General features: G+C 42.1%; 1 protein-coding gene across 8 annotated transcripts in view; it reads left to right on the top strand.

Annotated features, from left to right (window-relative positions):
- The window catches only part of MINK1 (misshapen like kinase 1), a 2,066,166-nt gene that overhangs the window by 1,579,104 nt on the left and 472,052 nt on the right, over window positions 1-15,010 (top strand). For all 8 annotated transcript variants that reach the window (XM_069644001.1, XM_069644014.1, XM_069644008.1 and 5 more), the window contains one exon: window positions 10,725-10,810. In XM_069644001.1, the coding sequence (XP_069500102.1) occupies window positions 10,725-10,810 (86 nt within the window). The remainder of the gene's footprint in view (window positions 1-10,724; window positions 10,811-15,010) is intronic.

Genomic DNA, 15,010 nt, shown 5'->3' with positions numbered 1-15,010 from the left:
AAAAATGTTATTTGACAGTGATAATACTTAATCATGTTTGTGTGCAATATTGATTTGCTGTGTACAGCGTCTATTTACCTTAAGGGGTTAAATTATCGTTGCATGGGATTGTGGTTACCTAAGCGGGAGGTACATCGGATTAGCCTCCATTGTAGAGTGTTTTGGTTTGGTGGACTCTGAACCTGGTCTCAGCGTATGCCGAGGCAAAAAGATTGGGTAATTTCTTTTTGTGCTAGCCTTGGTTTGTTGCTCTTGATCCAAATCATTTAGTTGAAAGGCTATGCATTGAGCAGTTTTCTGAATATCCAGTTTTACTTTTTCAGGAGTTCCAGAGTTTGGTACCCAGTTGGGAGACTGAGGATCATTGTTATTTTTTCCTGCTGTAACTGAGACCTACGACTAGGGCCGTGTTACTGGACGATAGTTTCCTAGATAGTGTAATGCTGAACTGTCTTTGTGAATAAAGCTGTACTCTTTCCATTGAAAGAGTTATGAATGTACTCTTTTTTTTTTTTTTTTTATTAGGAGCCGGTGTAGCATACAAAGTGCTTGGTGATTTGTTCAAACCTTTTCATACTGAAGTAGTCTGGCTGCTGCATTGTGGTCCATTTTGTTTTTCCATGAAGAAGTCAGAGAGTCTACGATATAGGCTGTTTGCTTAGCCCAGTCTTGATAGTATCATGCATATCACGTCCATGGTCCTAGGGGTAAAGAATGAATAAGAAATTATGCCCCATAGGAGTTTAAAAAAGAATTTGTTAATTTCACTCACCTGTGGGTCGAGGGTGATTTTGTCAATTGTGACTCTGAGGTCACTTACCATGGAGGATGGTACTGGTCATGTGCCCAACTGATCTGTGTCTGCATTATCTCCATATACACAGATTCATGTCTGTAGAGTATAGACAAAAATAAGACTTAATAAATCACCATACATGAAAACAAGAAATCTCTTCATGAGTTTTACTGTCTGTCGTTTTTGCAGAAAAGATCAGTGAGAAAGATATTCTAATAGTAGAAATCTGTTTTGGAGTCTGGCAGCCTTCCTCCATTCCACACACCATAATCCTGAGCATGTTCCAATTTGACCTATTGCTATAGAGCTTTAGTTACCCAAATGTAATTGAACGTGCATAGAAACAGGCCGTGTTGTTGCCTCAGTCTACAAAACGAAAATAGTCTGTGAACTCCCAGCTGGTCGTTTATGCTTTTTTCTGCGTGTTCGAAACCATTCTTCGCAAACAGGAAGTTCTCCATACATCAGCAACCAATCAATGCACTTTATACCGTTTTATTTGCCTAAGGGATTTAGATTACAAACTTTGCCCCTGCAGTACCACGCAATCCATCCCTTTTTGTTGGTGGTGATGCTATAGCAAGACATGAGTGTTCTTGTACGTTTTGGTGCAACCAGCTCACTCTGCTGCTTACGATTTGTCTTGTTTCAGAATATAGAGACCTCCAAGATGGCATACCCCAAAAGCATAATTTTAGATCACTTTCACTAACAGCGTCACTCTGGAACTGCAAGCAGATAATGGATCCTCACTCTGCTATATTTAATCCTCATTGGCATGTTTTTTCTCCATGGTGCCACCTGGCATCGCCTTATCATTGCGTTCTTTCCGCCTGGGAGCTGGCTACCTTCTTTTTCCTTCCTTCCAGTGGTTACCAGCTGCCAAGGCTTATGCACCCCCATACTGCCTTCTGTAATGTTTTCTACTTCTTGAAAGCAGGTAGGTATATTGTACAATGTATTCTATTTGATTTTACGTTTTTATTGTACTATTCTCTCGCAGAGAGCTATTATTGCTTAACCATTTTCTAGTTCCTTTATTAAGGTATGTAACAGAGATGGGCATCTTTATTTTTAATTTGTAAGAGTTTCCTGTCATTTCAGTTTATGATCATTTTGTAAAGAATATTTTTTTTCCAGCAACCAATGCTATACAAACTCTTGTCTGTATTAAAACTCAAGATTTTGTGTATGGGTGTGTGTGTTCGTGCCTCTGCACGTGGGATGGGGTTTTGCATTTGTGTTTGTGGTTTTGTTTCTGACTCTTGTGGTGCAGTGTTTGCACACATACTGCAGAATGCCTCCAACTGGGCAACTTTGAAACTATTGATACAGAACAAAGGTAAATAATCAAGTGTTTTGAGGGGTTTGAAGGTGTGAGCGGTTTTGCTTTAATTAAATCAAAGGAACCTGATCGTGGCCAACAATATCTAGACAGAAGCTACCTCTTTCCTTATAATGCTCATTATAACGTTCAGGCACTGTGACCTAGTAGAATATGGGGGTCCCCTCACACTCAGTTTATTGATCAAATCAATGTCCTTATTCAAATAATCTATAAGAGCAGGACCAATAAGTATACTTAGAAAGATAGATTATAGAATGGCATGTGAAAACTATATCTTTAACGTCTTAGTTGTCAATGAGTGCAACTATGGACTCAAGGCCTTCTGTAGTCCTTATCAGTTTTCAGAAACAACTTTTAAGAGAACTATGTTGTTAAAGAAACTGCAAACCATGAATGTAGTTGGCAGGTGCGAAAGCTTTTGCGAAAATTGAGTATGTACAACCGTTCAATCATTGGTCTCTTAAATAGCAGCTTCTAGCTAATATCCTGCAGCCTTCACACATATCATTAAGAAATATTTGGCTGTATGTGCAATTTGTGATTTCTTAAATTGGTCAACATCTGTGAAGAAAATCAATCTCTTTTATTAAGTTAGTATTTTAAGACTCGCTTCTCCACTAAAACTCCACTTATCATTGGTTAAAATAGGACTCTGAAGTACATTGGGTGAGGGTAGAGTGGAAGTGGGAGACTGGTTGAGAGCAGATGTTTTACCACATGGTTTTGTGAGGCTAAGCTGGGTGGGAGATGCAATTTAGAGACAGAAAAAAGGGTGTTGGGGACGATGTGACTGTAGAAAACCTCTGAAGACACTGCTTTGGGTTTTTGAAATCGTGATTGAATGCAGTGAGGGTGGTCCTGGTATTGGCTGAGTGGAAAGGCATGCTCGGTGCTGTGCAGCTTGGCAAAGAAATGTGTACGGAAGAGCTTTGCAGTTCAAGTCCAAATAATAATGAGCCAAAAACACATGGACTGTGCTAAAAGTATGAGTTTAGAGGGAAAGATACCAGTTGAGGTCAGAGTAGTGTTTCTCACTTGCATTAATTGTAGTGATTTAGCATGGTCCAAACTTTGGTGTGTTCATTGCCATGCAAATGTAATACATCTTAAAAGTAGCATTTGTAATATGTTCACGAGTGTGGCAGGCTTTAGAAATCGGGTCTGTTTTCCCAGAGTTGCTAAACTTAATTACACTGGAAAACATTGTATTATTTTGACCATATGGAAAAAGCATTAATAAAGTATCGCCCAAGAAAAAAGTGCAATTATTAGCAGCTCTTGGCATTTGCTTTCAAGGACTGCCACTTAAGACAGTAAAATCCTCTAAGAGAAATTGAAAATAGTTTATACTCTTCTACCTTGTATATAAATGGGCAATGTAAATAGAAATATAGTGCAGATTTTTTGTTTGCAAAAAATGAAAAAACTAGTCATTATGTGAAGTTTGTTTAAATTAGAAGCAACTAGTGATCTTCCTAGAGCTCGTATGAAGGACGGAGCACTCTACCCCTCTAAGGCAAGCCCTGTTCGAATATGTCCAGTTTTGTTAAATTTAGACAGCCTGTAAAAAGTATGTTTTTAAACACCAAAAAGTACCATTCTCCCTGCAGAAGCACATTCTGTGCCTTTCAAAAGTGGAAACCAAAATGCCTGCTAACCTCTGGGGTAGACTGGGTTAGAAGTAACAACTAGTTGGAAAGGAGCTCTTAGCCAAATAAAAAGAAAACAGAGATTGTACATTACTATGATAATGTAGAACATTTGCAGATTAGTTTGTGTACACTTGTGAAAAACATTTATATACCTTGAAAACATTGAAATGGAACGAGTTATTCAGTTTAAACTTGCAATATGAGGAAAATATCCAGATTTCCTGATAATTCCAATGAATCTAGGTCCTGCTCTTCCTTTTCCTAGTCCTTACTTGTAAACGACCCATCTTCGAGACAATCACCTCCGTGTACATATACCAACGATAAAATTCCCTTTCCAGAAGGAAGTGCCATCTGTCAACCTGTACTGTGCCAAGTAGTACCCAAGCACCACCAATCTCTCCCCAGGGCAATAAGGTGTTAACCATGCCTCGGATGAGGAAGAGTAGGATTACTAGTAAGTAATCTTGCTTATTAGCCTTTCAACCTTCTTCCTTAAACCAGTGGTTACCCTTGAAGATCTAAAAATCTGTGCCATACATATTGTAACTACGAAATAATCAAGCAAGACTAGAACATGATCCAACAGCTGTGTGCACTTTTTGGTACATTAGACACACTACTGCTCAACAGAGTCCAGGGCCATGGCCCAAAATCCAACTGCCTTGCCAGCCAAGGGCAATTGAAAATGAGTTGTGAAGATCTCCAGCCTAGGCCATTTTATTGCCTGCAAGCGTCCAGGAAAGAGGGACCTTTTGGCGCCACCCATGATGTTGTCATGCCCCTCGTAGATCATCTATAAATCTCATCCGATAGGAGTGTTTGTGCAATGTCATAATTTGTCCTTGTCGCTTACACATTCCACAGTGCCACTTAGTAGCCATCGCTGGAAGTTCACCTTCAGCTCTAAGCCACATCAACAAGGCCTTCTGGGTATGCAAATTAGTCCAAATACAAGCATTTTTCTCCAGGAAATTATCTTTGTCTTCGAGGGCAGTGCTACTTTATACATAGGTTAATCAACCCAAGACAAAATGTTGAGGCGATTAAGTGTGGGCGCAGGTTTGGAGATGAAGAGCGAGAAATTGTGAGACCGGTTGAAGATCATGCCAACGTTGCAAGTAGAAGCAGGGTTGGGAAGGTAGTCAGGAGAGAGGAATAGAAGGGGGGAAGAGGAAGAGATGGTCTGTTTGGATGGGAAGTGGAAAACATCAGTTTTAGTGGAGTTAAACATGAGTGAGTGAGATGCCATCCAGTGAGATGCCATCCAGTATTTCATAGTGGAGAGATAGTTGGAAATGTTAGACCGTAGCTCGTCCGATAAGGAGGGAAAGGAGAAGGTCGGAGTGTCAAAGAGTTGATATGAGAAGCTGTAAGAGGAGATCAAGGTGCCAAGAGCAGAGGTCTAGAGAGTGAAGAGAAGTGGAGCCAGCACTTACCTTTGTGGAGCACCAACAGTAAGGGGATGAGTGGGGAGGTAAGGCTGTTCCAGGATACCTGTAAGTGTCTGGGGGCGAGATATAAAGCAAACCAAGCAAGGCCCCTTGTCCCTGATGATAGTGTTGAAAGGAAGTCAGAATATTGGATGGTATTAAAGGCAGCAGACAGGTCAAGAAGAATAAGAATAGATGAACAGTTAGCATGACGAACAGAAAAGATGTAGTTGCCTACATTTAGGAGCGCTGATTCAGTAGAGTGCAGAGGTCGGAAGCCAGATTGAAGTGCATCCTGGAGGTTGTGTGTCATAGGACTCAGTGAGTCCGTTTAAACTACAGGCTCTAGGATTTTGTTCTAGTGGGGTAGAAGAGAGACAGTATGAAAGTTGGCAGAACAATTAGGATTTAGGCCATGTTTTTTAAGGCTAGGGATGACAGTAGCCGATTTATAGGATGATGGAAAAGTGGCAATGTCAAGAAGGAAGTTGAAGAGGGAAGTAAGAAATGGAGCCACACTGTGGGCTATGAGTGGAGATAGAGCGTTGATGGGGACACATGGAGGGTTAACCCTGAGGAGAAGGTCAAGAATCACATTGGGGTTAGTGGTAGCAAAGGAAGACCTTGTTGCAAGAGAGGAGGGTAGAGGTGGTAGAGGAAAGTGAGCGGGTTGTATACTAGAAGGTCATTTGAGAGGGTATTTTCAATGTTGGGCATTTTTGAAGCAAAGTAGAGAGCTAAATTGTTAGCAGAAAGAGTAGAGAAGATAGAGGAGGGTTGAGGAGTTGAGATTATCGGGTTCAGATTTTTGGAGGTGCCCGAGTTGAGAGAATTGAGAGAGAGAGATAGAATTCACGTTTGGCAGATTCGAGAGCAGACCAGTCGTTTTGAAGAGCAGTAAGGTACAGTTGGAAATCCAAAAAGTGTCTAAATCTTTGCAGAGTGCAAAGGTTTTTCCTAATTGTTTTCATTGTGATGAAGGTAAGTGGATTCCAAGTCCGAGGAGGGGAGGGTTTAGGGGTGAATGTAGTAAAGGAGAAGGTAGCTTTAAGAGCAGCGTTAACATTTGTGAAGGCTATACCAGTGGATGGAACAGTGAATTTTTCATTGGTGGGGAGAGAGTGATGTAGGTCAGAGGTAGATCAGAAATTTGGAGGAGGTAAACTTTCTTGGAAATGGTAGATGGAGAGTGGCGGTGGAGGAAGGAGTGAAGAGGGAGACAAAGACAATGGAATGACCAAAGGGAGGAGGAGCAGTGGAGGTAGTACAGGAAGACATTTGAGAGGAGAGGAGCAGAGACTAAAATAAGGTTACGGTAGTTACCATTTGAAAGGGTGGTGTGATGAAACGCAAAATTCAGTCACTTCTACCCGGGGGGAGCCTTTCCCTGTGAGGCTAGGGAGATGAGCCTGTTACGTAATACCTCCCTAGGGGTAGAGTAAAGTGGGACTCACCAAGAAAGACTCCCCCCTTGGGGACAAGGACTTCCATTCCAATGAGGAACTCCCTAATCAACCCACATAGAACTCTCTCCTAAGAAAACCTACTGGAAGACCATATGAAGAACAAACTTATGCTTGTTATTGTCATATAGAATCCATGAGAAGTCCTGAAAGGAAACACTTACCTGGTGCTGAGTTGAAGAAACCACTGGAGTAATACAAGGACTTTAACTTTGTGCTGGGTAAGCCCCAGCAACGCGTCATAAATCTGAGGGGCAGAGACATGAGAAGCCCGGGATTTAAAAACTCACTGGGAGAGTGGAGCAGAAGGGAGCCGGGACACGCAGCAGCCGATGCTATAAGAGCAGAAGCAGGTGGCCCTCCAGGAGTCCGGCGGTCAGTGAAGCAAAAGAACTAGTGTACGGTCCAAAGAGGAACCAAAAACGAAGTGGTGGTGTAACCAAAACTACATGGGACTCCGTAACTACTTACCTGAGGGCACTGCACAGCTTGTTGAAAGAAGCAAACATAAGCTGACCTGAAGTGGTGGCATGGCCAAGAGTACGTGGGATGCCAAGACCACTTCTCTGAAGGCACCGCAGAGTATGTCGGAAGAAGATAAAGCAGAGAACAGAAAAGCCAACATGACGATATCGACAGGGAAACCGGTCCTAACTGGAGGCCCGGTGACGCAGGCCAGGGTGGTGCATCCACAGTGCAATAATCCCCCTGGGGATGGTATACCAAAGGAGGATCACAATGGGAGGGAAGCCCCACATGGGATTGGAGACGACTATTCTCAGGAGACGTTGTATGCCCCTGCTTCAGTGCCATCAACCGCTTCTCTATTACCAAGTCCTCCTCCCCCCTATAGCCAGAGTCAATGTTTTCTACTGTCCAATTAGGCAAACTAATATCCCTGACAAGACTGAAATGGCTCTGAAGAAGATACCGGAGAGTCTGAGGATCACTTTGAAGGATCAGCGTGAGTAGTCTAGCTTCTCACAGGATGTCATTGGGCCAACCGAAAACAACAAATCGGCACAGGAGTTCAAAGTGAGCTCAGCTGGGCTGCAGAGAAAGAACAATCCTCTGAGGAGGAACCGAGGGAGCCGTGCACCGGGCAAGCAGTAGAGGGCCGAAAAGGAAGCCGTGAACAGAGGAAAGGGAGAATGTAAACCTCGTCCAAGCTGGAAGGACCCCTCATGCTCCTGCCATGACAAACCTCTGAGCGCCTGCGAGGAAGAACACTCAGCCGGGCAGAGTCAGAATACTTCAGGGCCACTGCAGAGTCCGCTGCATACCCAAACCTTACTTTAGCTTCGAGGAACAACGCGTCCCGAGCAGCTAAGCTGGTAGGTACAGCGAAGAAGCTAACGGGGACACGGTTACCCGAGAGGCATTGGAGGTCTGGGGAAGCAATATGGTGAAAAGAGAAGCTGGAGCAAGAGTCTGAGACCCTTAGAAGGGACTGCAAGTCTGCGACCTGCCCCTATATGAAGGCCTAACCATAAATGGGTCTGGAACCCTGATGAATAAAAGGGTCTAGGGCCCTGAAGGGACATTGCCAAAGTTTATAAAGGGTCTGGAACCCCAAGACTAAGTAAAAGAGAGGAATTGTATGTTTGGCAGGAGAGTGAACCAAACAGATGTGACGACGAAGTTCGAGTCTGCGACACACACCCATATGAGAAGACAAGAATAAGAGGTTCTGGGACCCTGAGTGAAGAAGAAGCAAACAAGGGAAAGTTGTATGCTTGGCAGGAGAGTAAACTAAGCAGATACAATCCTATATTGCTAGAATGGGACTGCACCCATATGGAAGACAAAGACCTGAATTAACAAGGAACAACAAGAGGATCTGGGACCCTGTAAGAGAAAGAGACAGTCCATAAGAGCTCGACGGCTTGGCAGGAGAGTAAACCAAGTTGTTCAAATCTTTGCTGAGACCTGCATCCACATAAGAATTAGAAAACAGGGGCGTCAAGGACTCTGGAAGTTGGAAGAACATAATCCAATGTTTGGTAGAGAAGTCTACCAAGTTGGTAGGATAAAAGAAGAGTTAATCTAAGTAGTATATCCTTGTGAAATATCTAATGACGTACCTAAAAGGATGCAGGGCTCAGAAGCCCAAAAGGAATTAAAGTAGATGTAGTCTAGGGAAAAGGAGCACAATCTTAGCCTTGAAAACCTATATTTATGAACGTTTTTTATTTCATCACTTTAGATTGCCCGAGAGACTGGGAACGTTTCTGTTCGTTGGAACTACCAGGAACCCTTTACTTTGCGAAGAGATCATCCTAGCACAGTTGGTTTAAGTTGTTAGTGTTAGAACGAGGCATTCGAGACACAACAGTGACAGACTTTTGGTTTTGGACATCCTGACTATTTCCTTAGTTTTCTTTGCGTCGGTGAAACCCCGCTTTCTTGATTAATAAAAGTCTGTACCCAAAAATAGGTCACCATTGTGTCCGTGCCTTACTTCTGTACCCGTACATAAGTAGCATATTCCTTGGTGTCACCACATAGAAGCTCCTTCTATTCTGCCTCTTGATGTGGTTACTGATGTTGACGTTTCAGAGTTTTGTTAATTTACTCAGTTGACATATGGCCATCTCCTTTCATCCTAGTGAAACTTTGACTTTCTGTTGTTGCCGTGAAAAACAAATGCACCATTGTGAGCAAAGTGCCTTTGCTCCCACAAAAAAATACTTGTATGCAAAAAATGCATATTTGCACATTTTGCAGTGCGGCATATGCAGGTTTCCCTCATAAAAGATGTATTCAAGGAGTTGCTGCTTCTGCATCTGGGTGACACTCTGAAATGCATCTTCTTTCTCTGTTCTTCCTGACTGGCTTGTTCTTCTCTTCCGTTCTTCTTTCGCTCAACTGGCAAATTGGAGTCGACTACATACAGTGGCTATGTCTGCCTCCTACCTCTGCTTAGCATTTGATTTTGCTTTGTGCAAGTGTTTATGCCATGCAACTGCCAAACAAGTACGAATGGGCAGTCTTGCAGAATCTACTTTAGGACATTCTCATTTTGCCTCCTCACTCCTGGGTTTTCATTCTATTCCTAACAAGTTGTGAGGTGGCCAACATGGGAGTCAATCCTCATTTCTAAACCTCGCACCTTCTCAATAATTCTCCTCAGTTGCCAGACTTCATTCAAATGTGATTCACCCTGATGTATACTGTATTTTGTATGTATTTGGTTTTTGTATGTTTTTTGTATGTTAGCTAGAGCAAACCAAGCTGTGGAACAACGGAGCACTGTACAAGTAATGTGGGGTTAACAGAGGTTGATGGGAAAGTTTATAGGTTATGGTAGCTTGGATAGATCATACGTAAAGGGTGTCTATACCTTGCTGTATTACGTCCTAAGTGATCCCTAGGTATTCCCTGAAGAGTGGGGCGGTTACCAGACATTTGGTCGAAAAAAATTGGTCGACCAGACAAATGGTCGAACCAATTTGGTCGAAAACCAAATGATCAAATGTTTTTTTTTTTTATTTTCACCTTTTTTTTTTTTTTTTTGGGGGGGGGTCCCCACCCAACCCCCTTTTATTTTTTCTAAAAACCCATTTTTGTAAAAAACGAAAACCCGAAAAATAAATATATAATTAAAAAAAAAATTCAACCAATTGGTTTTCGACCAAATTGCGTCGACCAAATGTCATTCGACCAGTTTTAGGTCGACCAAATGTCTGGACACCGAGCAGGGCATTGAGTTGCATCCTCAACTGCAGGAGTGTTGGAGAGGTCCTGATTGCAACCGGGATGGTGTACTGCATTTCCTTATTTTTCCTACTTGCACCTTCTCATTCGTCAAACACAGCCCCTCATGAGTCTTTCTTTTTAGTCATTCACCATCACTTGTTAGGAGCTAGAATGAAACCGGATGAGTCAGGAAGGGTGATGGAAAAAGAGCAATGTGCATGTCCTAAAATGGACGCTATGCATTTGCCTGTTTTTGATTCAACTGCTCATAATTCCAGCACCCATTTTGATGGTGTTGTTTTGTGATAAACGTTCTTTTGTTTTTAAACCAAGGTCCCTCAACGAACAACTTCAATAGCAACCGCCCTGAATACGAGTGGAGCCTCTGGCACTCGGCAGATTCAAGCAGTTCGAGCCAGGTAACATATCCACCTTAATCCAGCACTGATGGATGTTCATTTTGTACATGTGGTTGGTGTACTCTCTGGCCTTGCAAATCTGTCTAACATCCAGTATAGTAGTTGGATTTAGAAATTAAGTGAAGTTGAGCATCATATACCAGTTTTGTATCTTTTAAATTATCCTTTGCCTGTTGTAATAAGGGGCTTCCATCTCTACAAATCTGCCATTCTTGCCTTTTGGTGCACTAAGGTAATCTTACTTGCATTGCATCTTCTCTGGGTGTCAGCTAAATGGACAATTGGGCTGCTATTATTATTATTATTATTATTATGGTGTTTATTGAGCATGGACCCCGCTTCAGGATGCGTCAGAGTGCTTTACAATCATAGAGGAAGAGCCCAGAACTGTCATCCGTGTGTCTGGCATTTTGTTACAGCTTTGTGTAATCTGTAAATTGGTGCAAAGCAAGGTATCTGAATCCATAATGATAGATCTTAAAGGCTCCATATATATGTTGACTATAGCCCACAACAAGAGGAACCTATCAAGGATGTTGGGTTGCATGTTCAGACCACTACCTCTCGTAGACGATTCAGAATGCGAAAAAAATATTAAATAATGGAAATGAGCGGTGTAGGTGGAGGGACGGTGTCATGGGTGGGTATAAGTGGGGGGGGGTGAGATTACATAGGGAGAAGTTATTATGTAGAAAGTAGGCTACACATATACACGACAGTCATAACCTGAATTAACACAGCGTTTACGAGTAGGCCTGCATTCTCGGAGGCTGTGTTTTCACCGAAACACAGAACAAGGCTTTGACCCTCGCCCCACCCATGCATCTCAATTCCCAGGTGTGGTAGAGGATCATGCGTATGCCCCCATGTCAGTTAGGCCTTTGAACCTATTAGGTATGAATGTTTGCAGCCGGAGAAGTGAAGGGCTGCAGCCTAGCACCAAGGTCAAACTCCTGGGATCGAAGGCAGAGGTCTTAGGAGGCCAAGAGGTCTTAGGATGCCAAAACATGAACCAAGATTTAGGGCATTAGCACTCCCCAGGATGATGGTCTCTCTATTTGAACTACCAGATGTGCAGGGAAAGGGGTTTTAAATCCTTCATGAACTGAATTGATTAGTGGGACGCTAGGTTTATTTCTGGGGAGGTGAATTGATGAGGAGAAGCAGGGAACAAAATCTGTTCTGTCCCAAGGAGAGCCAATAATGACACCCATACGGTGTGGAGGGCATGTTGGGGGCGCCAACGCATCTGGAATGAGAAAAGGGCTGCTTTGTTCGCAAGGACAAGACTGACCTTGAATTCGCCCACTGAGTTCACATGGATAACCAGGTGCATGTGACGTGGCTAGGATTGAAGGTAGGGTGGAGCAAGTGTATATTAACCAATTGCCTTTAAGTATTCCTTGATGGATGAAGATGTTACCCACGTGTGGTGAAGCGTAGCGAGAAGAAAGCAGAGCCAATTGGACGATGGGTCATATGAAATCATTAGCATGTATATAGGCGGCAGCCAATGAGGGTGGGGGATTAACACTGTATATTGAGTGCGTCATAAGTGACGAATTGTGTGTTTATAATCTGAAGTTTGGACGAAAGACACCAGAGAGCTCTTAAGCAGTGGACTTGTAATACCCAGGCACTTTTTCCTTTTGTATACAAAATAAAAGCTCTTGTCTTTCTTGGAAAAGGGTGCACATAGCCTTTTTCCCTATAGGGTTTTATTTTCTTGGTCTGATCATGGGGAATTGCACTACAAGGGCCATCAAGTCCCACCATTCCTCTTTATTGGTGATTCTCCTGAGACCCCTCAATATGTCGGTTGCATTCTGTATTCCAATTCCTCTTATAAAAACTTTAAAAGTTCTTGTAGTTAGTAGAATCTATGATGTTTTGGAAAATAATTCCATGATTTCTCTTTGAAATTGTTATTGCATTTAAGCACCTGTCCCCTATGTTTTTTATAATCAATTAAAAGTGCTATACGACCTAACTGGTGAATGGATTGGTATCCTTTCGGAGACTATTGTACATAGTGATGAATCATGTGGAGTTATCATTAAACCTCAGCCTAAAGTTCCTTCCCATGTGGGCTGGGGAAGGCAGAAACTACCCGATCCTAAGCCTGGGGTTGTTATCAGGTGGACTGATCACATGGGAGGAGATGGCTATTCAAGGGAAGTGGTGACTCCGCTAGGAAAGACACCGTATTCATCTTCTGAAGATGAAGAGGAAACCATTCCAAGATATTTAATGGCTTATTATCAATGCTCCAATCCTTCTAACTTCAAGGTTCCAGAACCTGTTATAAAGAACTAGTTAAACAGAGTCAAATTAGTACCTTGCAGGTACACAAGTAAAAGTGACGACCATTTAAATTTCGGGATTCTATTCTAAAGAAAACCTTTCCCTCTAATGTGAAATTGCAATCTCTTTATCACGAAACCCCTTTCTCTGTTAACTCTGTCTATAGAACAATCTAATGTCATTGAAAATAAAAAAGAGCAACTTAATATCCTCATTCTCTTAAACTCCATTTCCCATAATGCCAGATGTACTGGGATGATGAAGAAGAGGAGTTCAGAGGCCATGGGAACTCAAAAGTGTGAATATCCAAAGGTGCGGTCTAGTCATTGTGAGTTAGAGCACCTGAGCAGGATATTTGGATGTATACTAATTGACCTTTTCACAATTGACCTCGGGAGAATTGACCTCGGGAGAATTGACCTCGGGAGAATGTACCTCATTTAAAAGGTCACTTAGGACATATGAACAAAAGAATGTTATTGTGACCAGAAGTAGTTTCTATGATGATAGATCACTTGTATTTAGGTTTTGGAACTCGTGTGCTGGAATAAAGGCAAGCATCATTGTTAAGGAATATTGTGAAAGACATGTTTGAACTATTAACCAGTTGTGGTAAAAAGGACATTTCTTATTTCTTCGAGGAAGTCTGGTTGGAAAAGACGTTTCTATTTTTCTGAACAGAGCTTTGTTGGAACAGAATTGTAATTTGAGTATTCCTGAATTGATCCAGGGGAAGGGAATACAACCCCGGATACACAGTGCTTTCAAGATATATTTAAGTTTAAATTGCAAAACGGTCTTTTTTTTTTTACACAGTAGTCAGACATATTTTCATTGTATAATTGTATAATTTGATTGGATGTATTAGTGTGAGGGCCAGAAGAATTTTGGACACTAGGTCGGTTTTCTTTATTTTTAGTTTGCTAGGCAGGAATTTCTCTGTTAGGTTAGGGAAAGTGAGGTGTTTATCAGAACCCTTTTACTTGGAATAAATGGCAAACTTTTAGAAAACCTTACCTCTTTGTTTGTCTCGCATTTCTGACCCCTCACAACATGCAGTGACTCACCCAGTTTGATAGCTTCCATGACACAAGAAGATTATCTATTCTTGAAGCTGCATAATGAAGGGAAGAGTGATATGGGCCCCGGAATCCACCAGCACCTTGAAGATTACAAATAATTCTTATAGTTACCAAAGAGGATTGTATTGTTTAAGGTAGAACGCTGACAGACTTCGCTTCTGTTTTAACTTAACAGCTAACCTAGCTTACATTACTGTTTAGAACTTAGTCAAGAATTAATTTGCTATCTATCTGTCTTTGCTTAACATCTGCTTAACATCTTTAATCTGACAAGACCCACTACTTATTGCGCTGGCAGGCTGTGCATTTTTTAAAGCAGCCGTCTGGTTTTTGCACATTTAAATTTAAATTGTTTTACTCTGACAATTGGGTGCATTGTAATATTGTGTAAGGCATCTGTGTGTGCTCTGCTACTGTGTGAAAGTACTTTGTTTGGGGGAAATGATCTCTGCTTTCCAACAGAAAAGACTATTCTAGTTTGAGACTACATATCCCATAATCCCAGGCTCGGTTCTTATATAATCGTCAGGCGCTTCAGCGTCAGCGCTTCTGGGCCAAACCGGTCTTTGCCGTCATTGGCGTTTCAGTGACCAGTCTCTTTCAATGTGCAGGTAAATCCTTTCTCTCCTCCCTTGCCAACCCAATCCACCATAGGCTTCCTAAAAGGAGTACCCCTTTCTTTAGCTGCCCTTCGAGCCAACAGAATCGTGCTCATGAACAGACTGGAAAATTCCAAACTGGATCAGGCAATATGACTGAATATCCTGCCATTACCACACAAACAAGCCCCCAAATCACAATCGAAGAACCCATA

Source organism: Ambystoma mexicanum, chromosome 1p (genome assembly GCF_040938575.1).
Source record: "Ambystoma mexicanum isolate Mex_15411 chromosome 1p, UKY_AmexF1_1, whole genome shotgun sequence".
NCBI lineage: Eukaryota > Metazoa > Chordata > Amphibia > Caudata > Ambystomatidae > Ambystoma > Ambystoma mexicanum.
This window is presented reverse-complemented; position numbering and strand designations above follow the sequence as displayed.